Source organism: Mustela lutreola, chromosome 2 (assembly GCF_030435805.1).
Source record: "Mustela lutreola isolate mMusLut2 chromosome 2, mMusLut2.pri, whole genome shotgun sequence".
Classification (NCBI taxonomy): Eukaryota; Metazoa; Chordata; class Mammalia; order Carnivora; family Mustelidae; genus Mustela; species Mustela lutreola.
The window spans coordinates 66,544,577-66,568,853 of record NC_081291.1 but is presented as its reverse complement, the minus strand read 5'-3'; the positions used below and the strand labels follow the sequence as shown (position 1 = coordinate 66,568,853).

General features: G+C 50.8%; 2 protein-coding genes and 1 pseudogene across 5 annotated transcripts; 1 reads left to right on the top strand and 2 right to left on the bottom strand.

Moving 5' to 3' along the window:
- Positions 1 to 98: 98 nt before the first annotated feature.
- Positions 99 to 10,336, bottom strand: ACAA1 (acetyl-CoA acyltransferase 1). Its single transcript, XM_059162090.1, has 12 exons — positions 10,076 to 10,336; positions 9,784 to 9,877; positions 8,767 to 8,824; positions 6,277 to 6,356; positions 6,022 to 6,064; positions 3,871 to 3,969; positions 2,832 to 2,912; positions 1,496 to 1,686; positions 1,174 to 1,353; positions 841 to 896; positions 581 to 726; positions 99 to 351 (listed from the first exon to the last, which is right to left on the bottom strand). The coding sequence occupies exons 1-12, from the start codon at positions 10,250 to 10,252 to the stop codon at positions 261 to 263; spliced, it is 1,296 nt and encodes a 431-aa protein (XP_059018073.1). The 5' UTR covers positions 10,253 to 10,336; the 3' UTR covers positions 99 to 260.
- A 1,766-nt stretch (positions 10,337 to 12,102) lies between these two features.
- Positions 12,103 to 15,898, top strand: MYD88 (MYD88 innate immune signal transduction adaptor). 4 transcript variants are annotated; one of them, XM_059162092.1, is made up of 6 exons: positions 12,113 to 12,587; positions 13,435 to 13,569; positions 13,967 to 14,147; positions 14,340 to 14,431; positions 14,795 to 14,969; positions 15,063 to 15,898. In XM_059162092.1, exons 1-5 carry the CDS (start codon positions 12,260 to 12,262, stop codon positions 14,947 to 14,949), a joined length of 891 nt encoding a protein of 296 aa, XP_059018075.1. In that variant the 5' UTR covers positions 12,113 to 12,259; the 3' UTR covers positions 14,950 to 14,969; positions 15,063 to 15,898. The 4 variants fall into 4 exon arrangements, with proteins under 4 accessions (XP_059018077.1, XP_059018076.1, XP_059018075.1 ...); XM_059162094.1 differs by lacking the exon at positions 15,063 to 15,898 and having other exon boundaries at positions 12,103 to 12,587; positions 13,967 to 14,156; positions 14,389 to 14,431; positions 14,795 to 14,963; XM_059162093.1 differs by lacking the exon at positions 15,063 to 15,898 and having other exon boundaries at positions 12,107 to 12,587; positions 13,967 to 14,128; positions 14,795 to 14,963.
- Positions 15,899 to 22,071: 6,173 nt separating this feature from the next.
- LOC131825539 (SAP domain-containing ribonucleoprotein-like) lies at positions 22,072 to 23,019 on the bottom strand (annotated as a pseudogene).
- Positions 23,020 to 24,277: the final 1,258 nt, after the last annotated feature.

Below are 24,277 nucleotides of genomic sequence, written 5' to 3'. Positions count from 1 at the left end.
GCCCAGGCCCTGCCTTATCTGCTCTCAGCATGCAGCTGGGCCAGAGGCAAGGCCCGAGACAGCCAGAACTGGCCTTTGGGAAAAACCACAGCCACCAATATAAGAATACGTATTTATTGTCCGCTGCACTCCTCATCCCCAGGACCCACATGGTGACCTGGGTGGCCTGGCAGAAGGCAGCCCTGAACCTCAACCACACATGTATTGTGTCACCAGTGCTCATGTTCGTCCCAGTGCTGCCACCGCCACTGGAGCGGAACTCAGTGGGGCCCTGCTCTGTTTCCGGGGTACTCAAAGACAGCAGCGGCTCCCATCCCGGTCCCGATGCACATGGACACCACCCCGTAGGCCCTAGGGAAGCAAGACTATGTTGGCTGGGTGAAGGCACCAAGGGCAAGGTCCTCCCCACTGAGCTCTCCACAGACCTCTGGGCCTGTGGGGCTCCCAGACTGCCCGCTGAAGGCCACACCCAGGATGGCAAGTACTCGCTGGCCCCTAGGGAGAACAGGGGTCAAGGCCCTGTGTCCTCCGTTCAGAGCACACATGCATATGTGCCTCCCGCTCAGCGACCCCAGCTTACCTCTTCCCACGGCGCTTCAGCTCATTAAGGAGCGTGATGACCTGTCGAGCTCCAGTGCAGCCCAGCGGGTGGCCCAGGGCCACTGCACCCCCGAGAGGGTTCACCTTCTCGGGGGGGAGTCCTAGCTTCTCCACACAGTAGACAGCCTGGGAGGGGGCAGAAAATCAGTTACAGTTCCCTCCCCAACCCCTGCATCCCCTGCCCATGGGCTCCTCCTTGGCCATCCTGGGCCCAGGCAACATGGAGAAAGGAAAGCTCACCTGGCTTGCAAAGGCCTCATTAATCTCAAAGATGTCCACGTCATCCACCGTCAGCCCTGCGGGCACAGGGAGAAGACCTGAGCTGACCCAGCGTCCCCGTGGCAGGACTCTGTCCCCCAGGGCCCCATCTCAGCCATGGCCTAAAGACTGCTTGCTGTGCCTAATCCACATGGGCAGATGGGTCCCGGCTGTGAGGTCAGGAAGGGCTGGGGGTCAGGAGGCTAGCCTGGCCCACCTTCACTCCGCAGCACTCACATGACCTCCCCCCACAGCGGCAACAGCATGAGAGGCAGGAGTGGGAAACAGATAGAGATCTCGAAGAAACCACCTTACCTGCTTTCTGCAAAGCTACGGGGATGGCATAGGCAGGTCCAATGCCCATGATGTCAGGCGGGACCCCAACCACCGCATAGGACCTTAGGACCCCAAGGATGGGAAGGCCCAACTCTTCTGCCTTGGACCTCCGAGCCAGGAGGAGGGCAGCTGCCCCATCACTCACCTGACTGGAGTTTCCTAGAGGCAAATCGTAGGGGTTAGGACGCGTCAGGGCAGGTGGAGGAGCTCCACCTGCACACCTTGCCTGGAGGTTCCAGGCTCCCAGAGAACACCCCACAGGGACATGGCCCCTCCTGGCCCTCCCCCAGCCCAGTCTCACCAGCCGTGGTAGAGCCGCCCTTCTTGAAGGCAGGCTTCAGTTTGGCCAGGCCCTCCATGGTGGTGTTGGGGCGGATACCCTCATCCTGGGCCACGGTGATGCTCCTCTCGGTACCCTTGTCATCATGGACCGTGGTGGTCACAGGCACAATCTCAGCTTGGAAACAGCCCTTGCTCTGGGCTCTGGCTGCCCTGCCAGCACCATGGACAGCCAGGCTCAGGCTCCCTTGGGGTGCCTTCCTCTCAGGGGTCCCTTCCTTCCAGGGGTCCCTCCCACTGCCTCTACCGCTCCTGCCCACTGGGGCAGACACACTAATTCAGACTCCTAAACATGGGGACACGCTTGCCTCAGGAGAGCTCTAAGCGACTCCGAGGGCCCCTCTTTCCCAGCCTGGGAGTGGGAGACCTGAAACCTTATGGGGCCTTCTTGGCCTTCAGCTGCCTATCTTCAGATCTTGGCCAATCCCAACCTTGAAGGGCAAGGGGGAGTTTAGACGTGATACCTCCCCCTTTAGCCCTTCACTCACGAGGGACTGAGCCAAATTGAAGATGGAGCCCCAGGAATATCTGTGCTGGGTTCTACCAACTTGTCTGCTCCATCCCAATGGCTCAGTTTCATTTATTCCCCAGTTTCCAAACATTTAAAATGACATACACTAAATTACTTAATGAATCTTATTATTTAAAGAGTACAAAAGCACAAGGTGTTTTTAGGGTGATCCTTGCAATCACAGGCAACATGTCAGTGCCCAGGGTTTCCCCCTGGAGAAGATTCCAGTTTTCAAATGCTTCCTTGACCCCAGGTGCCTAAGAACCACTTCCTCAGAGAAGCCCCCTCCCTTCTTTTGCTGTCCTCTCTGGGCATCTGGGGCTTGTCAACCTCAGCCTGCCCCTGAACAGAGGCCTGAGCCCCCGGGGGTATTCTAATGCTCCCCAGACACAGGGGTGGTCCAGGAGCTGGGATGCCAGGGTCCCCAGCAGTGCAGGCCCCACAACCAGGCTATCTAGAGAAGCCTGTGGCTGCCATGTTGAATCACCAAACCACAGACAATCAAGAGTCCTGGTCCTCATCACACTGATGAATAGACAGGGAAACTGAAGCCCAGTTAGGGAGAGACTCGGGGTGAACAGACAGTAAAAGGACATGAAAGAGCTGTCAGTGTACTTCCAGCACATCCCTGGTCCCTGCCCACCTCTCCCTCTCAATAGGCACTAGGCTTGGAAACCACTCACTGACCAGCTGTAGCTGGTAAGGCCTCCACCTGAGGCCACTTAATCCAGCCTCAAAACCTCTCTCTCTCTAGCCCCTTACACACCCCATCCCCAAAGGCACTCACTTTTGCTGGGAAGCCAGGGCAAAGGTATCCTGCTTCTCCCGCGAAATGCCAAACCGCTCAGCTACATTCTCTGAAGTTATCCTGAAATAAAAGCAGCGCGCACTGTGGGTATATGTCCAGCAGCCTGGGGGCCTGGGCCAGGCTGCAGAGCTCTGCTTGCAACTCAGAGTCCCTGCGGCTGTAGGCAGAGGAGGACAGGAGGGCCAGTCCACGCCATGGAGACAGATGACGACTTAGGGTGGAGTGTGGGGGCACAGAGAGGGAGGCAGCAGTGCTGGCCGGACTCTGAGAAGCTTGTACACTGGAAAGACCAGCCCAGTAGCGGGGCAGATGAGGAATGGGTGGGAATACTAACCAGTTACTCTTAGCCAGCTTCCCCTATGCCTTGAGAAAAGCTGCTCTCAGGTGGGGAGAGGAAGGCCCTCATGGCTCTCTGGGAAGGCTACCCCCAGGCTTTCTGCTCACCCAGCCCTCACTCTCAAAGCCCAGAGCCATAGCCAGGCCTTCCAACCTGGCCGCCTGGCTTTAGACACTTCCCTGGGAGATAGGGTCACTGGATGTGGGGGCAGCCAGGGTACTGCCCCTCTCTTAGCCTCAAATCTCACATTCAGGGGAGCTATGACGCCCTGCTTATGAACCTGGGGGATGGCCCAGAGGCTCAGTGATGCTGGCTGCACAGCTAAGGTGCCGAGGAAATGCAAGGCACTGTGACGTTGCCTCTGACAGGGCCCAGGCCCCCGCGCCAGCATGTTCCAAATCAAAGCCCTTCCACATCAAGTTTGTAAGCCTCCAAACCTCTGGCATGCAGCTGCCATCGTTCCTTGTGCTACTGGCCCCTCAGGGTGGGAATGACAGGCTGGGCCATGACTAGAAACCTAGAGGCACAGACGACCTGGAGGCCTCAAGAAAGGGAAGTCAGGGGCTGCAAGTCCCATCCCCATGTCCCAGCAAAGCAGAACAAGCCCAGGAAGTCACAAGATGATCCAAGACTCTGTGTGCCTGCTCCAGGCCAGGAAGGGAGCTGAGGGGGCAAACTCACCCCATAGGAATCAGGCAGTCTCTGGCCTTCTCCTTCTCCACCAAGCGCGAAGTAATATTTCCAGGGTTTCCTCTGTCAGCCAGGGACATGGACTCCACCCTGAGGAGGCAGCGTAGGAGGGCGGTCACTCCCAGGACTCCCCCAGGGAGAGCTATGCCTCTGGCGAGTGCTAGGAAAAAGGCTGCAGGCCCTGAGAAATCCAGCAGGCTGTCTCGGAACCCTGGGCAGGACACTGGCCAGGAAGGCAGAGCTGGCCATGCAGGGCTGCTGGGTCCCCTCCACCCCCACGCGAGGATGGAGTGTTGCACAGTCCACACTTCCGGGCAGGGCTATGCTTCTCTAGCGCAAATGCTCCTGCAGCTGGCCAGTCCGTGGTTCCCTGGCAAAGCCACCTAGTGCGGGCCACATCCAGGAAACCTAGGCCCTGCCCTCAGGCAGCAAAGGTTCAGAGGGTAAAAGAAAAGTATTTTAAAAGCCACAGGTCAAAGGGCATCTGATCTGCACAGACCACGAGGTGCTAGGAGCTCTGGAAGGCAAGATCTCAGTTTGGAGCTGTCAAACAGGCTTTCAAGGGGCTGTGGTGGGGGTGGGGGGACACCTGGGGGGCGGAGTCAGTTAAGCGTCCAACTCTGGGATTTGGCTCAGGTCTGATCTCAGGGTCATGAGATTGAGCCCCAAGTCCAGCACCATGCTCAGTGCAGAGTCAGCTTGGTTTTCTCTCCCTCACTCTGCCCACCCTTCCCCCTGGCTCGGGCGCATGTGCTTTCTCTCAAAAAAAGGTTAAAAAAAAGGCCCTCAAGGCCCTCAAGGAACATAGGGCCTCAAGGGATAACCTGTAACTCTGAATGCTTTTCACATGCCCTGTGCTATTTGAAAATCTGTTCAGATATTAGAAAGCTTTCAACAGCATCAGTCACATGCCATACATCCCAGAGTGGTAGCTGCTGTTACTACTCCCTTTAATATTATCAACTTCAACAGGACTGAGGTCTTTTCCCCCCATTTTATACATGAGGACACTGAGGCCCAAAGAACTGAGTAACTTGTCCATAGTCACTCAGCAGGGATCCAGACTTAGATGTCTGGCCCCAGAGCCCGTTCCCAACCAGGATGCCCTGGGGCTTCTCTTCATGATCAAAGTCTATGGGGGACAGTCTTGGCCCAGACCTTCAATACTCTAGAAACATAGTCTTTAATCTGCCTGGGGACTCAGATGCCCTCTCAAGAACTCATGAAGACTCCACCCTTTTGAAGTTATCCATACCTGTCCCACCCCTAGGAAGATAAGAGGACCATGAGAGAAATCCAAGGGCAGACTGGCAGTGGCCCTTGCCTCGCCCAAGGCTCTGCAGTGTGGTCTCTGGCTTTGTTTACAAGAGCAGACAACCAGTGCCAGGAAGCACAGCCCTGAGGCAACCCAACAATAGTCCAAGAAATGCTCCAAAGTAGAAATGAAAGACAGAGAGAACGTGTCGAAATCCTGGGGCTGCTTGCCTCCCAGAGCCGGCCAGAGTCTTGGCTTTGCCTGCCCTCTGATACCAGATGCCCACCCCAGATGGGGTCCCAGGGCCCTTCCCCTCCCTGGAGGCACTGCTCTGTATGCCTTCTGAGACTCCAGGTGCTTCCACTGAAGACAGAGCCACAGCTGACAGTGACCAAACCACCCCAGATCTGACCATGCCCCTCAGAGCCCAGCAGGCAACTGCAAGTTTCCACCATGGTACCAAGGAAGGGGTCAAGGGGACCCACAGCCTCATAAAATGAACAGACTAGTTACATAGCAGACAACTGTCCCTGGCTTCAGGCAACCCAAACTGCAATGTCTCAATAGCATCATAGGGCCACAGAAGGAAATCCAAGGTCTCTATTTTCTCAAAATACTTGCGTTTTCCAGCCTGACAAATTCCCAAGAAAGCAAGCTTTTAAAAGCCAATTCCCTTTCCCCACTAGTGCTGAGAGGTGTGAGCAGTTCCTGAGCATGCAGAGCTGGGGGCTACTTCTAAGCTGAATTTCTAAGAACCTACTCCCAGCCATCTGCCTAAAAGGGCTAAGGGAGAATCCTGTCATTACGGCCCCTGAGAACTCAGGACATGAAAAGTAGTGTTATTGTTAGACGTTGATTAGTAAGCTCTGGCAGAAAGAAATTCTTACCCACAAGCCATGCCAATGTCATAAGACCCATTTCTGATGCCACCTGCAACAAAAGCATTTCATAAACATTCTTATCAGAGTCCATCTGCTCTAAAACAGAGGAGCCTCTTCCCCACCTGGTCTCTAAATGGGACTTGGCCCCAGCCTCAGAGATGGTAAGACCCAGGTAAGGTAGACCTTAGGTAAGACCTAAACCCATGGAGCCAGGACCAAGGCCAGGCTGGAGCAGTGGGTACCCACCCCGTCATAACTTACCAGCTATGTTGGCCACTGCCTGGAGCCCAGATGAACATTGTCTATTGACGGTGGACAAAGGCACAGTCTCTGGGATGTCACTGAAACAGAAAGCGAAACCACAGTCAGCCCCCTCTCCTCTGCCAGGCTCTCATGGAAAGCAGGCCTATGCTCCTGGTCAATAAGACTGCCCCAGCAAGGGATACAAAAACGAAGGGAACAAACCCAACAGCCCTGTCGCCACTCTAGGCCAGATCCTTTCTGGGCAGACCCCATCTCTGCAGGAACCTGTACCCCAGGGCCCCACAACACATGCTCTTTCCTCCTCTGAGTCTCCTTAACCAAGGTCAAGAACAGCCCAAAGGCAAGGAAAACTGGTTGGACCACAAGGATCCTTCTTTCTCTCCCTTTGAAGATTAAAAAAAAGGAAAACTATACACCCGTTTCCTCAAAAAAATAATAATAAAAGAACGGATCTGTTGCTGGGGCAGAAAACCAGGGCAAAAATAATAGTAAAATAAAAAATGAATGAATGAATGAATGGATGAATGAACATCTCAAGCATGAGGCCAGAAACCACCAACCTTACCACTATTTAGCTAACCCTTTTTTTAAAAAGATTTTATTTATTTGATAGAGATCACAAGTAGGCAGAGAGGCAGGCAGAAAGAGAAGGGGGAAGCAGACTCCCTGCTGAGCAAAGAGTCCAATGTGGGGCTTGATCCCAGGACCCTGAGATCATGACCTGAGCTGAAGGCAGAGGCTTAACCCACTGAGCCACCCAGGCGCCCCTTTAGCTAACCCTTTATGTTCCCACTCTCTGGAAGGTCTGTTCCCAGCTGGACAAAGAACCCTTGATGGGTACCAAGTATTCTAACATCCCTTTTTTGGGTGTGTTCCCCTGGGTTTCCACACTGGTACCAGTCCGAGAAGCTGGTGGGGCTGTCCCTCCTAATGTAACCCTCCCGGTCCAAGGGTACGAACCCCTGGGAAAATCCCCAGCCCTTCCTCAAACCCTTGGATTCAGAACTTCAGGGGGTGAACGTGCTATGGAGATGATCTGGTGTGTAGCCAGGGTCAGCAACCTGTGAGCTAGTGCCCAGGCCAGGCCCTGCTGAGAGCCTCTCAGGTGGGTAGCCTCCTAGGCTCATGCAGCCTGTATAATCCCTCCCAGGTCTCCTAACTCCTTACTAGCTAGTTACTACTTAGTTACCACTTCTTCACCCAATCCACCAGCAGTTCACCAAAAACTTGCTCTATACAAAGCGCCATGTGAGGGATGCTGACATCCCTAGAGGCAGGCTGACCAGCACAGAGACAATGGATCAGCTGGCAGAGACTGCAATAATAGCGCATAGAGAGGAGGGAGGGACAGCACTCCAAGGGGACAGAGTGACCAGCACAGGGAAGACAGTGGGCAGACAGGTGGGCTGAAAGAGTAAAAGTCAAGGCAAATAAATAGCTGGGAGATAAGGCTGGATGCTACGTCTGGAGCTAGATAGAGGGAATCCTCGAACTCCACGCTAAGCAGTCCGAACCTATCCTAGTCCCTAAAGGTTTGTCAGTTTTCCTGTTCCTTCACTAGCTTACGTTCCTATTATTTCTTCTCCAGGTAGTAGAAGTGCAAAGTGGTTCTTAAATCTACACATGACGATAATTTAAGCACTCCTCCCTTGTTTTGGGACAGCAAGTGGTGAAGGGCAAGTTTCCCAGGGCCCCTCCAGGGCTACCCCTCACCCCAGGGTTCTGCCGCATCCCCAGGTCTCTGCTGATGAACTATGTCTTGAAGGTCTTGGCTTGCTCAACTAGGTTTTAAAAGCTCAAAGTCAGGGCACCTGGGTGGCTCAGTGCCACCTCAGCCTTCGGCTCAGGTCATGATCTCAGGGTCCTGGAATCGGGCTCTCTGCTCAGCGGGGAGCTTGCTTCCCCCTCTCTGTCTGCCTGCCTTACTGCGTAATTGTGATCTCTGTCTCTGTTAAATAAATAAAATCTTAAAAAAATAAAAGCTCAAAGTCACCCTTCAGTGTGTCTTCCTGGTTAGTTGCCTGGCAAAAGAGGACAGAGTCCACGATTAGGCAAGCAACAGCTGACTTTGGCTAAATCATCAGGCCCCAGAGAGCTTTTGCTCTAGTCCCAAAGGCCCTGTTTGTCTTGGCTCAGCACCGATAATGCAAACTTCCTTCAAAGTAGGGGAGGGGCACCCAGCTGGCTCATTCAGAAGAGCCCACACTCTTGATCTCGAGGTCCGGAGTTCAAGCCCCACACTAGGCACAGAGGTTACTTAAAAAACACAGAACAAAACAAACAAAAAACCTACAAAAAAACAAAAACAAAAACACAAGGATATGCCAAAGTAGGGGAAAGGTAGTGTCCACAAAAGCAGGGTGTCAAGGACCCTGGCTGCATCTGGATCTGGTACCCAACCACTCATAGGCTGAGGTCCCTGGGGCCTCACTGAGCCTACTCAAGAATCAAAATGGCCAACCCACAGCTAGAACTAGAAAAGTTTACCTCAGAAACTGAGCAATTCGGGCCATGATTGCTCCGGCCCCCGGCTGAAGCACATTTCCTGTGGACAACAAACCTTTATTCAGTGCCAGATAGTGTTCCAGACACTCAGGTACAGTTGTGAATACTAGAGAGAGGACATTCCAGATCTTCCTTCCACAACACAAGCCCCCAGCAAGGCTCCACTGGGGCTCTGGAATTTCAAGGAGCTGGTCATACAGCAGCTTGCCCTGGTCATACAATTAAACCCAGTCCGCAGGAGTCACAGACTCCCTTGACCTGGACTGTGCTTTTCCAAATCAATGCACAGCGGGAAGGCTGGGTGCCTGCCTTTAAAGGAAACATGGAAGGGAGACTGCAATGCAAAGCTCGCAAACAAACTGGTCTTGTCAGGGAAATGAATTTCTGAAAATGTACACCTCTCTGAAGTGTCAGCCAAACCTGCTGGCATTTCAGAGGCAGAACAGCGATGCTCCACCTAAGGATGGCACCCATTGATAGGAGTCTAGCCATATTCTATTGTTTCCAGGCCAGAGGAGTAGGGTTGGAGGTAAAAGGTTGGAGAATGTCAAGAGGCTCTCTGGATTTCAGGTCCAATTTCTGCTGCTAATTTCCCAGGACTGAGTGTCTCCATCTGTGAGGGGCTGAACTACACGGTTTTGATGGTCCTGTTCTGTGATGGCACAGGCAGGATGGGTTAGAGAACCCTGTCTCCTACGGGTGTCTGCAAACTCCTGTGCCAACAGCTTGGGTGTTAGAATGGCATGAAGATCGCTGCTCTCCATCATACTTAACAGGCAGAACGTGCTTGGGTAGAGGTGGAGAGGCAGAGAGTGCCTGGAAGTGGGAGGGAAGGATAGGCTCTGAAGAAACGATTAAATTCACTGCATGGGGTCCCCTGACATTCCCCTCAGTGAAAGCACCTACAAGATGCCTGGAGGGTGAAGAGGTGTTTGCGGAGGGCTTTGGCCGGATGGAGGGCGAGGAGGACCAAGCCCAGAGCTCGGGGAATGTACTCACCCACGCAGATATCCCCCAGCTGCGCCGGGCTCAGCTTCATGTCCCGGAGAACCGCGGTCATGACGGCCGAGAGAAGCTCGTCGGGGGTGGTGTCCTGCAGCGAGAGGCACCGCCGCGGTGATCCCCCGCCACCAGTGCACGGCGTTCGCGGGACCCCCGCTCCCCCACCCCACCCGAGAGACACAAAGCGGTCACAGCTCGGGCGCGGAGCCCCCTCCGGCGCAGAGGGGCCAGCCCCCAGCCTCCTCAGGCCCCCAGTCTTCCACCGGGCGCCCGGACCCTGGGGCCTCACCTTGAAGCCGCCGCGGCCCCCTCGGCCAATGGCCGTGCGCCGCCCGTGCACCACCACCACGTCCTCGGCCGACACCTGCGGAGCGCCGCTCAAGCACGGCGCGGCCTCCGGTGCCGGCTCCCCCCGACACTGGGGGTGGCGGGTCAGGTGGCCCAGCACCACCTGCAGCCTCCGCATGGCAACTCTCCGCCCAGTTAAGCCCCGGCTCCGCCGGGAACAACGTAGAAGCTAACAGACCGCCTTCCGCGCAGGCGCAGAACCCACTCTATCAGGAGGCTTTAACTCTGCCCAGAGCCCCGCCCTAAAGTCTCGCCCGCCTCCCACCTCAGCCAACCAGAAGGGGTGTCTACCTCAGGTCCCGCCCCCTTCTTCTAATCAGACCACCTAAAGCAGAGCTCTTGTTTTGGTGGAGACTGTTTCCCCTCAAAGTCCCGAAGCCCCGCCTGCTGTAGCCGAAGGCTGCCAACCAGGAGTGGGGCCCTTTCCAAGCCCCGCCCAGAAATGCCGGCCGGAAACCCTTCCCGTTGCAATCCTGCCTACTGAAGAGTCCTTTCGGTGGCTTGTGTGTGTCTTTATTTTTTTAAGATAATATTTATTGGGACGCTTGGGTGGCTCAGCCTGTTAAGCGTCTGCCTTCGGCTCGGGTCATGATCCCCAGGTCCTGGGATCGAGACCCGCATGGCACTTCCTGCTCAGTGGAGAGTCTGCTCTCCCTCTGTTCCCCCCCCCACCCCGTTTGTTCTTTCTCTGGGGCTGTCTTCCTCTCTCTCTCAAATAAATAAATAAGCTTTAAACAATTCTTACTTATTTATTTGAGAGAGAGAGAGCCCAAAATCACGAGCTAGGGGAGAGGCAGATGGAGAGGAGAGAATCTTAAGACTCCACCATGAGCAGCATCTTCACTTGGGGCTTAGATCTGTAAGCCCTGAGATCCTGACCTGAGCTGCAACCACCAGTCAGACGCTCTACCGACTGAGCCACCCAGGAGCTGCATAGCCCTTTCAGTATCTTGAAACAAAGTCCGCCATTGCCGGGGCGGTTTCCCCTATAACCCTGCCTGCTGCAGGCTACCAAACCCAAGAAGAGGGAGACCGCCAGCACCACTCCCCAACCCGCCCATCGGCGGCTTCCTGCTTGGAAAAGAGGCAGGGACTCTTAATTCCTCTTTCCACTCGTCAGTTTTCTTTGCTGTCTCCTGGATCTCTGCACTGGAGCGGAGAGTCTTAAATAATCCCCAGAGGCCCCAGACCTCTACCCTGACGTGCTGGCGCTGTCCTGGGAAATCTTTCGAGAACACAGGGACTCTTTTCTGTAGGAGAACAGATTGTATGAAGTTGCCGAGATGTGATAAACTCCCTATACAAGGAGAGTGGCACATACCTACCCATTTTACAGTGGTTTGGGTTTATTTAGTCGGTGCCCACCCCCAACACTAAGCTGGGGTCTCCACCGAGTGTATCCAGGGTGCCCTGCAACATGCTTGACACTTACTAGGTGATCAGTAAATACCTATGGAATGAAAGCCCAGAGCTTCCTAGGTCAGGACTGTGTTTCTCAACCTCTCGCCCCTGAACAACTCTAAAGAACAAGGCCAGGTGCCCCCCTTGAATCCAATGGTAGTGTTCCCTCAACCTGAGAGAGTAGTAGGTGGTCTCTCCTAGACACCAAAGGCCAGGGTGCCCTGTTACCCCCAACCCAGAGGGGCTCCCACCTTTCAAAGGCAGGGCCGTGGCATGCCTCAGACTTCAGAAGGGAGTACACCCTTTTCCACCTCACCTCTGGAATGTGCCTTCCCAAGAGATCTAGGGACCGGTGTAGTGGGGGAATGTCTCCCCTTTTGCCCCCTCCCCGCCATCCTGGAGGGCAGTACCATAAGAACCCCTCAGATCCCCCACAGAAAGGACGTGATTCTACCAGATCCCAAAGAGCAAGGCACCTATTTCCTACAACCCCCAAAGGAGGGTCCCCGGTTCACATATAACCTGTTGCCCCAGACCCTGAGAACCGAGGCGGGCGTCCCCACCTCCACACAGCTGCTAGGGCTCCAGATTCAAGTGCAGGGCGGTGCTTCTCGGAAACAGAAACCGGCGGGGCGGGGCCGGCGGCGGGGGTGACGGTAAAGGAAGGAGGAAGCTCAGACAAGCTACGCGACTCAACAGCGCTGAGGCTCCGGGGTATCCCGCTATGGCCGCAGAAGTCTCCCCCGCGGAGTCCGCGTCCCGGGTCTGCTCTGTGTCCTCCCTGCCCCTGGCTGCTCTCAACGTGCGAGTGCGGCGCCGCCTATCGCTGTTCCTGAATGTGCGGACGCAGGTTGCGGCGGATTGGACCGCGCTGGCGGAGGAGATGGGCTTCGAGTACTTGGAGATCCGGCATCTGGAGATGCACGCTGACCCCATGGGCAAGCTGCTGGACGACTGGCAGGGACGCCCTGGGGCCTCGGTGGGCCGTCTGCTTGAGCTGCTCACCAAGCTGGGCCGCGAAGATGTGTTGGTGGAACTGGGGCCCAGCATTGGTGAGGAGGCGCGCGCTTCCGGTCTCCTACCTGCGGTGGTGGGGGCGGTGGGCTGACCTTCCCAGCCTCAGCATCTAACCTCCCCTGGAGAAGCCCTCCTTTTCTGCCTGGGGTGGGGTGGGGACGCTGGAGGTAGCCTTGCAGGGGTGGTACCACCGTGAGAGACCAGTTCCTTCTTTCAGTGGGGTGATAGGAACTGGAGTAAGGGGGTGAAGGCTGGAGAGAAGTAAAGGCGTTCACGTAGGGCCAGGAGTCAGAATCGGGGTCCTTTGTGGGGGAGGCAGGACTGCTTCAGGTAGAGCAACAGGGCAAGTGAAGGACTGAAAGCTGACAGTCATTTAAATCTCAGGTCCCTGGGAAATGCAGCCCTCCTGCCCCTCGGTGACACATAACATGTATGCACAGGTGTAGGAACAGTGGCCTATAGATGACACATCTTGCTTGGCTGGGGCCTCTGCCCTCGCTGCACATAACCACTGGGTCTAGCGAACTGTTCTTGCACACCAGTGCCCCGCTGCCATCAGCGGTGGGTGCTAGAACAAGCAGACCTTGGGTTCTATTCTCAGGAGTTCTAGGAGGGAGCACCAGGAAAAAGGGACAGAAAGACACAAGCCTGACCATGATGACTTTCCAAATGACCAGAATACCAATGACATCTTTTTGGAATGGTCAGAACCAGATGGGAACTCAACTTTTCATAGCTGTTGAACTGTGGATGGCACCAGTGTGCTGGAAAAGGCCTGGATCACAACATAGTTAAGGGAGTGGGAAAAGAGCTGGATCCTAACTGGGGTAGAGGCATGGGACAAACAGGGGGAGTCTGCCACACCCTGTCTCTTCTCTGCAGAGGAGGATTGCCAAAAGTATATTCTGAAACAGCAGCAAGAGGAGTCTGAGAAACCCTTACAGGTGCCTGCTGTAGACAGCAGCGACCCACGGACACCAGAGCGGGGGGGCATCACCATGCTTGATGACCCCCTAGGTAAGGATCCAATATTGCTCCCCAGTTGTGACAAATGGATCAAAGGATATTGGGTTAAAAGTATAGGAGATGGGCTGTGGCCCCTTGGGCAAGTCACCTGATCTCTCTGATCTCCCAAATTCCTTACCTAAGAAATGGGAATAATAATAATCCTCTCTCTGAGTTGGTATGAGATTCATGAAATTATGTGTCTGTTTCATGGTCAACCCAGGGCTTGGCCCCTGCAGGGGGAGGTGGGGAAGAGATACTCATCTTCCCTCTCCTAGAAAGAGCACTTTCTCTTAGAGTCATCTCAGGATTGGTGTAGGGTTCAGGACCAGGGTCACCTAGATTGGGGGTTCCTGGCTGGGCTCTTCCTCTGTAGAGCTTTGACATCACCCTTGTGCTCTGCACCCAGGGCAAATGCCCGAGCGTTTTGATGCCTTCATCTGCTACTGCCCCAGCGATATCCAGTTTGTTCAGGAGATGATCCGGCAGCTGGAACAGACAAACTATCGGCTGAAGTTGTGTGTGTCCGATCGTGATGTCCTGCCTGGCACCTGTGTCTGGTCCATTGCCAGTGAGCTTATTGAGAAGAGGTTGGCTAAGTAGCCGGGGTGCAAGCCGGGGGGTACATAAAGCCCTGCCCAAGAGATCCAGATGCTGGAATTCTCCTAGTCGGGCTCTGTCTAGCCTGGGCACAGTGGACTTCTCCTGAGTCTTTTCCCGGGGGTGGGGGGTATGCCGAACTAGGTTGCCACAGTGCCTGCAGCCTGACCACTCTCCCCTAGGTGCCGGCGGATGGTGGTGGTTGTCTCTGATGATTACTTACAAAGCAAGGAATGTGACTTCCAGACTAAGTTTGCGCTCAGCCTCTCCCCGGGTAAGTACTGCCTTTGCCACGGAGGTGTCCCACCTTTGTCCAAGGTTAGACCCGCTCAGTAGTGATTGAAACACAGCTACTGCCAGTTCTTCCCACCCTACTTAGTTCTCAGGTGGAGAAACTAAGGCCCTCCACTGAGGGGTGGGTGGGTGGGACCTCAGGATGCCATCAGTCTCTCACCAAGGCCATCGATGTAGCACCAAGGACCCCTGAGTGTGTGTGCACACGAGTGCCCTGTGTGTGAGTGAATGTGCCAGGGGTGCTTCGTTGAGGGGAGGGCTGTTAACCCCGGGGCCGGGGACCGATCACACCACTACTGTGGGGGGAGGGCCTGATGTCAGCTTGGAACTCCTTGGCTTGCAGGTGCCCATCAGAAGCGATTGATCCCCATCAAGTACAAGGCAATGAAGAAAGAGTTCCCCAGCATCCTGCGGTTCATCACTGTCTGCGACTACACCAACCCCTGCACCAAGTCCTGGTTCTGGACTCGCCTCGCTAAGGCCCTGTCCCTGCCCTGAAGTGCCATGGGACCCTGGATGTGTGTACATATGTCTGTCTGCCCGTTCATGTACTTCTGCCCCTGCTTCCTCCTGCAGTTGTAGGGGTAATCTGTGCTCCACTTGCCTCTCAGTTTCTCGAGATGCCGACTCCACAGACACATCCATAGCCACTGTGCAGTGTGGACATTGCATCTCATGTCCTGCATGGAACCAACGGCTGCAAGGGGCACATCCACATGCGGGGTTATCTGCCAACACAGTGAAATCCAGAGCCAGCTGACACTAAGAGGACCAATGGAAGCAGCCCTGACGTGTCCACACATCTTGGGCCTCAGTTTCTCCACCTGAGAACTAAGTAGGGTGGGAAGAACTGGCAGTAGCTGTGTTTCAATCACTACTGAGGGGGCCTAACCTTGGACAAAGGTGGGACACGCTTTTCTCTTTTTTTCTCTCTTCATTGAAACCTAACTCTGGAAAGAACCCAATATGCCAGCATTTATGCCCTCTGTGAAGCACAGAGCAAGAAAGAGCTGCTTAAACCCGCAGAGCAAGTAAGCTGCAGACTTCCCTCCCAGGGGATTTGTGTGCTAGTTATCTTCAAGCTCTCCCTGGCGGAGAAAATGTTATGGTCTCAGGTTTCTGTCCCATGGCAGACCCTAGGACCCTAAATCTAATAGGAAATGTATCTTTCCTGCTTCACACCCAGCCAGGGCTAAGGCAAGGTACCTTTCCTCAAGGTCTTGGGAGGGACTGGAGGCCCCTCTACATGATCTTGATGAAGCACTTCGCTAACCATGCACTTATCCTCACTTTGATCTTGGGGATTATTTTTAAACAATTTCAAAAAAGTACCTTTCATACCTGTTTTGTATGCACTGTGAGAATTTCAGAGAGCTGAAATATGCCTATGTTTGTCCTTTCTCTTCTTTATCCTGGGTTTATAATAAAGAGTTCTATACTTTTGGAATAGCAGGTGTCATTTGTGTCTGGGAGTTTGGAAGTAGTAACCTGGGATAAAGCTCTCCTGGGTAAGAGAAATTGGCCCATGGGGTAGGCTCCAGGGGGTTTGGCAGGGGCTTCCTGAAGGCTGGGCATCCTCCTCACAGGTCCCAAGCCTCACCAGGGCTGCAGGCAGAACCAGGAATAGGGGCCTCAGTTCCAGACTCTGGGGAGATTGCTCCCCTCTACCAAGCTTGGTCTTCTCTGGATTGTGCCACGTTTCTGGGTCCTTGCTTGGCCCTTCTAGGCTCCAAGGAAAGTCAGGAGAATTTCTGGCCCACAGATCTCTAGAGAATTCAGTTATGAATAATAGTTATCCTGAAGCATATCTGTGCTAATCCTGAAGATTTTGATTTATTTTTGCTTTTTTTTTTTTCCCTAAGACTTTTTTTTTTTTTTTTTTTTTTGAGAGGGGCATCTGGGTGGCTCAGTCAGTTAATTGTCTGCCTTCAGCTTGGGTCATGATCCCAAGGTCTGGTCATTATCCCAGAGTCCTGTCATAATCCCAGGGTACTGGGATTGAGCCTCACATCAGGCTCCCTGTTCTGTGGGGAGCCTGCTTCTCCCTCTCTCTCTGCCTGCTGCTCCCCCTGCTTGTGCTCTCTCTGTCAAAAGAATAAATCTTTTTTTTTTTTTTAATTTTTTTTTGTTGTTAAGAGAGCAAGCAAGCATACCCATGTGGGGGAGTGGGGAGAGGGAGAGGGTTAAGAGAGAATCTCAAGCAGATTCCATGTCCAGCATGAAGCCTGACATGCAGCTGGATCTCACAACCCTGAGATCATGACCTGAGCCAAAATCAAGAGTCAGACACTTAACCAGCTGAGCCACTAGTACCCCTAAAGATTTGATTTTTAAGTAATCTATACACCGAATGGGGGCTGGAACTTACAATCCTGACCAAGATCAAGAGTTGCGTTCTGTACTGACTGAGCCAGCCAGGTGCCCTGGTTTTTATCTATTTTTTAAATTGAATACCACTTTTTTTACTGTTCACACAAAAAAATTTTGAAAATATACTATTATTAAAAATTCAGTGATAATTCTAATCCAAGAGATAACTCTAGTGATCTTTTAGAGTACCCAGACTTTATCAGTGACCATAGCTTTTCACTCAGTGGTCTGTTACCATGTCCTGGCTCCTGAGCCTCCTGGATACTGGAGGCTTGCCAGCCTTGCCCATGCCCTCAGGGACTACTAGAAGTGCCCCCATGTATTCAGGGCAGCCCCGAGATAGGACTTCCCTCTTCAGTGTGCCCTGGGAAGCAGAGCCTCAGTGTGGTCCTGGAATAGTGCCCCCCCACACCGCCCAGGGTCTGCCCTGTGCCACCTATGACTGGGGAGATAGCCTGTGGGTCACCTCCTGGTCTTGGGGTTGGGCGGGGGGCAGGGGAGGGTGGTCCTCTGGATAATACCAGTAGAGTCACGGAAAACACTTCCATTCTTTCAGACCAGGCTGGTGATCTGAATGTGCTCACTCACTCCCTTCTAATCCTCATACCTCTCCCACATTCCTTCCACCAATGCCCACTTCCCCACAGGTTCCCTGATACCAGGAAAGGTTCCCTGATACCAAGAAAACTTCCTCTCCTCATTTTGGGCATAGTCTTCTAGGAACCTTTTATTAAGAATCCCTCATTTTTCAGTAGGGGAGTTTCACTGCTGAAATTATCAAAGGCAAAAGCAGAAGGGCAAAGTTAAAATACAAAACTGTATGACTTCATGACTATGAAGGGCAAAGTTAAAATACAAAACTGTATGACTTCATGACTATGAACCTGAACTCTGCCACGAGTCAGTGACGGGGGGAAAACAATAGGGAGAGGGATTTCCTTCAGATTAGATAATAAAATATATATAATATAGGGTGACTATGTTGGATCCTGGTTTAAACAGATCAATTGTAAAAAGACATTCTTGGGTCATATAACTGATAGAGGTTAATATCCAGAACTCCCACAATTCAACAAAAAAGAAATATTAACAATTTAAAAATGAGCAAGGGACTTGAACAGACATTTCTCCAAATTAAAACCACAAGGGGCACCTGGGTAGCTCAGTAGGTTAAGTGGCTGACTCTTGATTTCTCAACTTGGGTCGTGATCTCAGGGTCGTGAGATTGAGCCCCACATTGGGTTCTGCACTGGGCATGGAGCCTGCTTAAGATTTTCTCTCCCTCTCCCTCTGCCCCCCCACCAAACACACACAATCACACACACAAGACATGATATCACACCCATTAGGATGCCTACGGTCAATAAAACAATGCAAGAACATAAAAAGTGTTGGCAAGGATGTAGAAAAGTTGGAGCCCTGTGCATTGGTGGGAAGGTATCATGGTGCAGTTGCTGTGGTAAATGGTTATGGCAATTTCTCAAAAAATTAAACACAGAAATACCATAGGATCCAGCAATTCCACTTCCGAATATATAACCAAAAGAACTGAAAGCCAGGTCTTGAAGAGATAGTTGTACACCCATATTCATAGCAGTGTTAGTCCCAACAGCCAAACCATGGAAGAAACCCAAATAACCCTTGACAGATGCATGGGTTAGCAGAATCTAGTATACACATAAATGGGATACTATTCATCCTCAGAAAGGAGTGAAATTCTAATACATGCTGCAATATGAATGAACATTGAGGACATTACACTAAGTGAAATAAGCCGGTTGTATAATTCCATTTTTATGCGGTATCTAAAATAGCCAAATTTATAGAAAATCAAGTAGTGCTTCCAGACTGTGAGGGGAGGAGATAATGGAGAGTTACTGTTTAATGGGTACAAGATTTCAGTTTTGTACAAGGAAAAAAATTCTGGAGATTGGCTGTATGACAATGTGAATGTACTTAACACTACTGAACTGGATACTTAAAAAATAGTTAAGGTGGTATGTTTCATGTCATGTGTATTTTGCTTCTTAAAAAAAGACATTCTTGGGGCACCTGGGTGGCTCAGTGGATTAAAGCCTCTGCCTTCGGCTCAGGTCATGATCTCAGGGTGCTGGGATCAAGCCCCATATTGGTCTCTCTGCTCGGCGGAGAGCCTGCTTTCTCACCCCCTGCCTGCCTCTCTGTCTACTTGTGAATCACTGTCTGGCAAATAAATAAAAATCTTTTTAAAAATTTAAAAAATAGAATAACCTCATTAAAAAAAAAAAAAGACATTCTTAGGACAATTGGGGAAATTTGAGTATTAGATGATGCCAAAGAATGATCACTATCTTTTTAAGATGTGATAATAGCACTGCAGCTACACAATATCCACTTTAAAAAAAAAAAAAGATTTTATTTATTTATTTGACAGATAGAGAGCACAAGTAAGCAGAACAGCAGGCAGAGGGAGAGAGAGAAGCAGGATCTCCGCTGAGCAGGGAGCTCAATCCCAGGACCCCATAATCAAACCCCAGCTGACGGCAGCCGCCCAATCAACCAAGCTACCCAGGAGCCCCAAAATCCAAATTTGTTAAAAGAGTCCAAATATGAAATATATTGGTATGAAATAAAAGGTATCTGGGATTTGTTTTTATTTTTATTTTTATTTTTTTATATTTATTTGTCAGAGAGAGAGTGAGGGAGAGAGTGCACATGAGACATGCAAGTGCCCCTGGAGGGGAAATTTGATAATATATTTCAGACATTTGAAAATCTCATCTCTGACAATTGGCTCTAAAAATTACTCATTCATTTTGAAGCTTAAAAATAGTATATCAAAAATATTTTAACTCAAAATATTTTTAACTTTATCTTCAAAGGGACTTTCATGAATGGCATGACATTTGAGTTAGAAGGACCAGACCCAGGGGTGCTTGGGTGGCTCAGTCATTAAGTGTCTGCCTTTGGCTCAGGTCATGATCCTAAGGTCCTGAGATTGAGCCCCATGTTGGGCTCCCTGCTCATTGGAGAGCCTGCTTCTCCCTCTCTCACTCCCCCTACTTGTGTTCCCTTTCTTGCTGTCTCTCTGTCAAATAAATGAAATTAAAAAAAAAAAAAAAAGGTAGAAGAAGGACCAGACCCACGGATACTGGACAAAGGGAGAAGGGCCATGGTTCTGTTTCGGCCACACTGAAAGCCTTGCCTCATAGCAAAGAGGGACCATGGCTCTTCAGCCAAGCCAGGAAGATACGGATACACTTCTTTCCCGCAGCAATGCAGAGCAGCCTCTCTGAGGCCTCTGGCAGACAGAGAAATCTGAGTTGTGGGGCTGAGAAGTGGCAAGTGGTGGAAAACTGGTGTATGCCTGTTCAAACCAGGCCGGAATGATTTCAAATTCTAGAAGGTGAACTCAGAATCCCAGAGCAGAACACATTGGGCCATTGTGCAGGTAGGTGGGTGGGTGAGGAGGGAATGCATCATCAATTCAGGGGAGCTTTTTCCCTGCTGGCTGCTGTATGCCAGATGATGCAGAATAAATGGTTTAAGAGGCCCCTGGGGGGGCACCTGGGTGGCTCAGTGGGTTAAAGCCTCTGCTTTCAGCTCAGGTCATGATCCCAGGGTCTTGGGATCAAGCCCCGCATCAGGCTCTCTGCTTGGCAGGGAGCCTGCTTCCTCCTCTCTCTCTGCCTGCCTCTGCCTGCTTGTGGTCTCTGTCAAATAAATAAATAAAATCTTTAAAAAAAAAAAAAAAAAAAAAAAAAAAGAGGCCCCTGGGACTTCTGGTCCTGGGAAAATATGGAGTAAACACATCTCTCCCTATTCCCTCTATTAAGTATAGTTAAAAGAACAACATAAGGAAACTCTGAAAGGTGGAGAAAAGGAGACATACTGGCTAGGGACCTAGGGACCCATATAATGACATGGTAGTGATTCCCAGGGTTGTCTTTTTGCCTTATATAGCTCACACTGAGTACTGGAGAAGCCAGCAACCCAGAAACTAATTGTAGAGACCCAAAAAAAGGGGGGTAGGGGAGAAAAAAAACGGGGTTTGCTCTCTCTAGCCAAAGGACTAGCAAGGGACAGCCTAGAAAGAAAACTTTTAGGGGCCCCTGAGTGGATCAAGTCAGTTAAGCATCTGCCTTTGGCTCAGGTCATGATCTCAGGGTCCTGGGATCGAGCCCCGTGTCGGGCTCCCTTGCTCAGCCTGAGTCTGCTTCTCCCTCTGCCTTGCCCTTCTTCTTATGCTCTCTCTCTCTCTCTCAAATAAATCTTTAAAAAGAAAGAAAAAAACTTTTAGATAATAACCACTCTACTCCAGCCATAAAAACTGTAGAGAAAACTGCAATACACCCATGCCCTGCCAAGCACGGACACTTTTATTCCTACCTGCTGGGTAGTGTCAGAAGAGGCCTAGTGGGGAGTAAGGATTTTCGCCTCTGCCGGCTGCAGTGTTGCTCCTCCACTATGCCTGTGGAGGCCACACGGGGGCAGTACTGACGCTTCCTGCCCCCTCCAGCCAGGGTGGTATCAGCAGAGGCTCAGTGGGCAATCTGAATTTCCACCCTGGCCCCACAGTTACTACATACCCCCATCCCCCCTTTCCAGGATGTTAACAGAGGCTGAGTAGGGAACCTGAACTTGGGACAGCACTGAGAAGGGTTTCTAAAGCAGAAGGTTTAAATAAGATCCAGAGTCTCATAATACTCAAAATTTCCAAGGCTGAAAGTCACTCTTCACACCAAGAACCAGGCAAATCTGGAGCAGGAAAAGACAATCCAATCCCACTGATGCTAATACCAAGGTGACCCTGATGTTGAAATTACCTGACAAGGATTTTAAAACAGCCAGTGTTAAAATGTTTCAGTGAGCAATTATAAACTCACTTCATTTTCTATTTGCTTTTTATTAACAAGCAAAATAATGATTACAAAACAACAACACAAGGAGTGCCGGGGTGGCTCAGTCAGCTGAGTGTTCAACTCATGATTTAGGCTCAGGGTTGTCGTCTCAGGACCACGAGATCAAGCCCCCGTCAGGCTCCACGCTGAGCATGCAGCCTACGTAAGATTTTCTCTCTCCTTCTCCTCTGCAACTTGCACGTGCTCCCATGAATGCATTTACTCTCTCTAAAAACACCACCACCAACAACAACAAGAACAACAAGATTAAAGTTGGAACAGCAATGGGTCAGATTGCTGCTGGAGTTCCTGAAGGTATCCAGGGTCCATGCTCTCTCACTGCAAGGCAGGACCCAAGCACAGCTGTGCATTTAGGTATATTTATGACCAAGAAAATTTGGAGAGAGGAAAACCACTGGAGAACAGAAAGAATTAAGAGCTTTTCATCAGGCAATCCCAAAGCACTCTGCCCTTTTCCTCATCTTGGCCTCTGTATCCTCTGTGGTTCTTGTTCCACTGGAACTTGTAACAATTTCAAATCACTCCTTCCCATTTCTGCTTCTCATCATCTTCAGACTTTCTGGAGATTGACGAGACATTCAAATCAAATCTTTGAGCTCTTTCCTTTAGTTTATCCAGGTTAACCATTGGTTTGACATCAGACGGCAGGCCTTTTAACCCACTGAGTCACCCAGGCACCCTAGATGACAGGCCTTTTGATGGAACTGAAGAAATCCCAAATCTCACTGCCCAGGCAGTGGTCTTACTTTCCAAGCTCACAGGTACATTGAATCATTCAGCTCTCTTTTGCATTCCCTGGGTCCATGGTATCTCTGATGTAATTTTTACCACTTTCTTCTCTGCTGCCGCTTCTTAGGAGTTCTTCCTCTTTGACAGAGTTCTATGGGCTTTGTTTCTTCCTCTGTTTCATCTCCCAGTACTTCTTAATTTGTCTCCTCTTCAGCATGCTTCCAAGACATGCCTGGGTGGCTCAGTCGGTTAAACATCTGCCCTTGGCTCAGGTCATGATCCCAAGGTCCTGTGATTGAGTCCCACATCGGTCTCTCTGCTCATTGGGGATCCTGCTTCTCCCTCTCCCTCTGCCTGCTACTCCCCCTGCTTGTGTTCTCTCTCTCTTATCTAATAAATAAATAAAATCTTTTTAAAAAAGCATTTGCCTGGAGCCTGTAGTAAGATTTTATTTTATTCCCTTAGTCTCCAAACCATGAGCAACACATTGCTGCTTTAGTTCAGCAAGCTTCGGATTATGGAGCTCCACCTTCTGCTGCCATCTTGTTACCCTTCTAAGTCCACTCATAATTGCACTTCAAACAAACAAAAAAATTGTCTTGGAAAAGACATAAAAGAAATGAAGAACTACATTGAAAATTTGGAACTGAAAAGGTGAAAAAAAAACCCTCAGTGGATGAGTTCTATGGTAAAATGGAGAGGACAAAGGAAAGAATCAATGAACTTGAAGATAGAATAATAGAAATCACCTAACCTGAGCAGAAAGAGAATAGATTGAAAAAACAAAACAAAACAAAATCTCAGGAATTTGTGGAACTTTAAGAAGACATCTAATATTTGTGTCATTGTGATGTGAAATGGTGAGTATTGGAACTGTAGTCCAGAATAATTCTTGAGAGGTCCTTCAGCACAGTGGTTTTATTAAAGCATGGGGATAGGACCCGTGGGGGGAAAGAGGTGCACTGGCGTTGTGACGAATTATACTTTGGAGTTAAGAGAAGTAAAACAAAGGAAGTTTCCAAAAGGATTTTCATATTTAAAGAAGATTGGATCTTAGAGGTCAGGTTAGTATTAAGATAAGGTTGCCTTTTGTGTTTAGCATATTATCACTGAGGCAGCTAAGCTCCTTGAAGTTTACTCTGCCTGTCCGAAGTACTTGTCAACGAGCTATAAGTCATAAGATTTAATTTTATGTACATTTCCTTAGCCTTTGTTCTCCACATCAACTGGAATCCCAAAATTAGAGGAGAAAGAAGGTGGGGCTTTAAAAGTATTCAAGTAAGTATGGCTCAGTATTTTCCAAATATGGCAAAAGACCTAAGCCTACAGATTCAAGAAACTCATCAAATCCCAAACAAGATACTCACCCCCCCCGCCCCGCCAAAAAATCCACTCCAAGATACATCATAGTCAAACTTCTGAAAACTAAGGACAAAGAAAAAATCTTGAAAGCAGCCAGGGAGAAATGATACCTTCCCTATAATGGAAAAAGATTTTGAATGACATCAAATTTCTCATTGGAAGCTTTAGAGAGCAGAAAAAGTGACACAATATTTCCTTTCCTTTTCTTTTCTTTTTGGCACAACATTTCCAAGTGCTGAAAGAAAAGTGTCAACTCAAAATCCTATATCCAGTGAGAATTGGGAATAAAAAGAACATGGACATTCTCAGATGAAGAAAAACAATGAGAATTTGTCAACAGCAGAACTACCCTTAAAAAGTCACTACTGGAGGGCGCCTGGATAGCTCAGTGGGTTAAGCTGCTGCCTTCAGCTCAGGTCATGATCTCAGAGTCCTGGGATCGAGTCCCGCATCGGGCTCTCTGC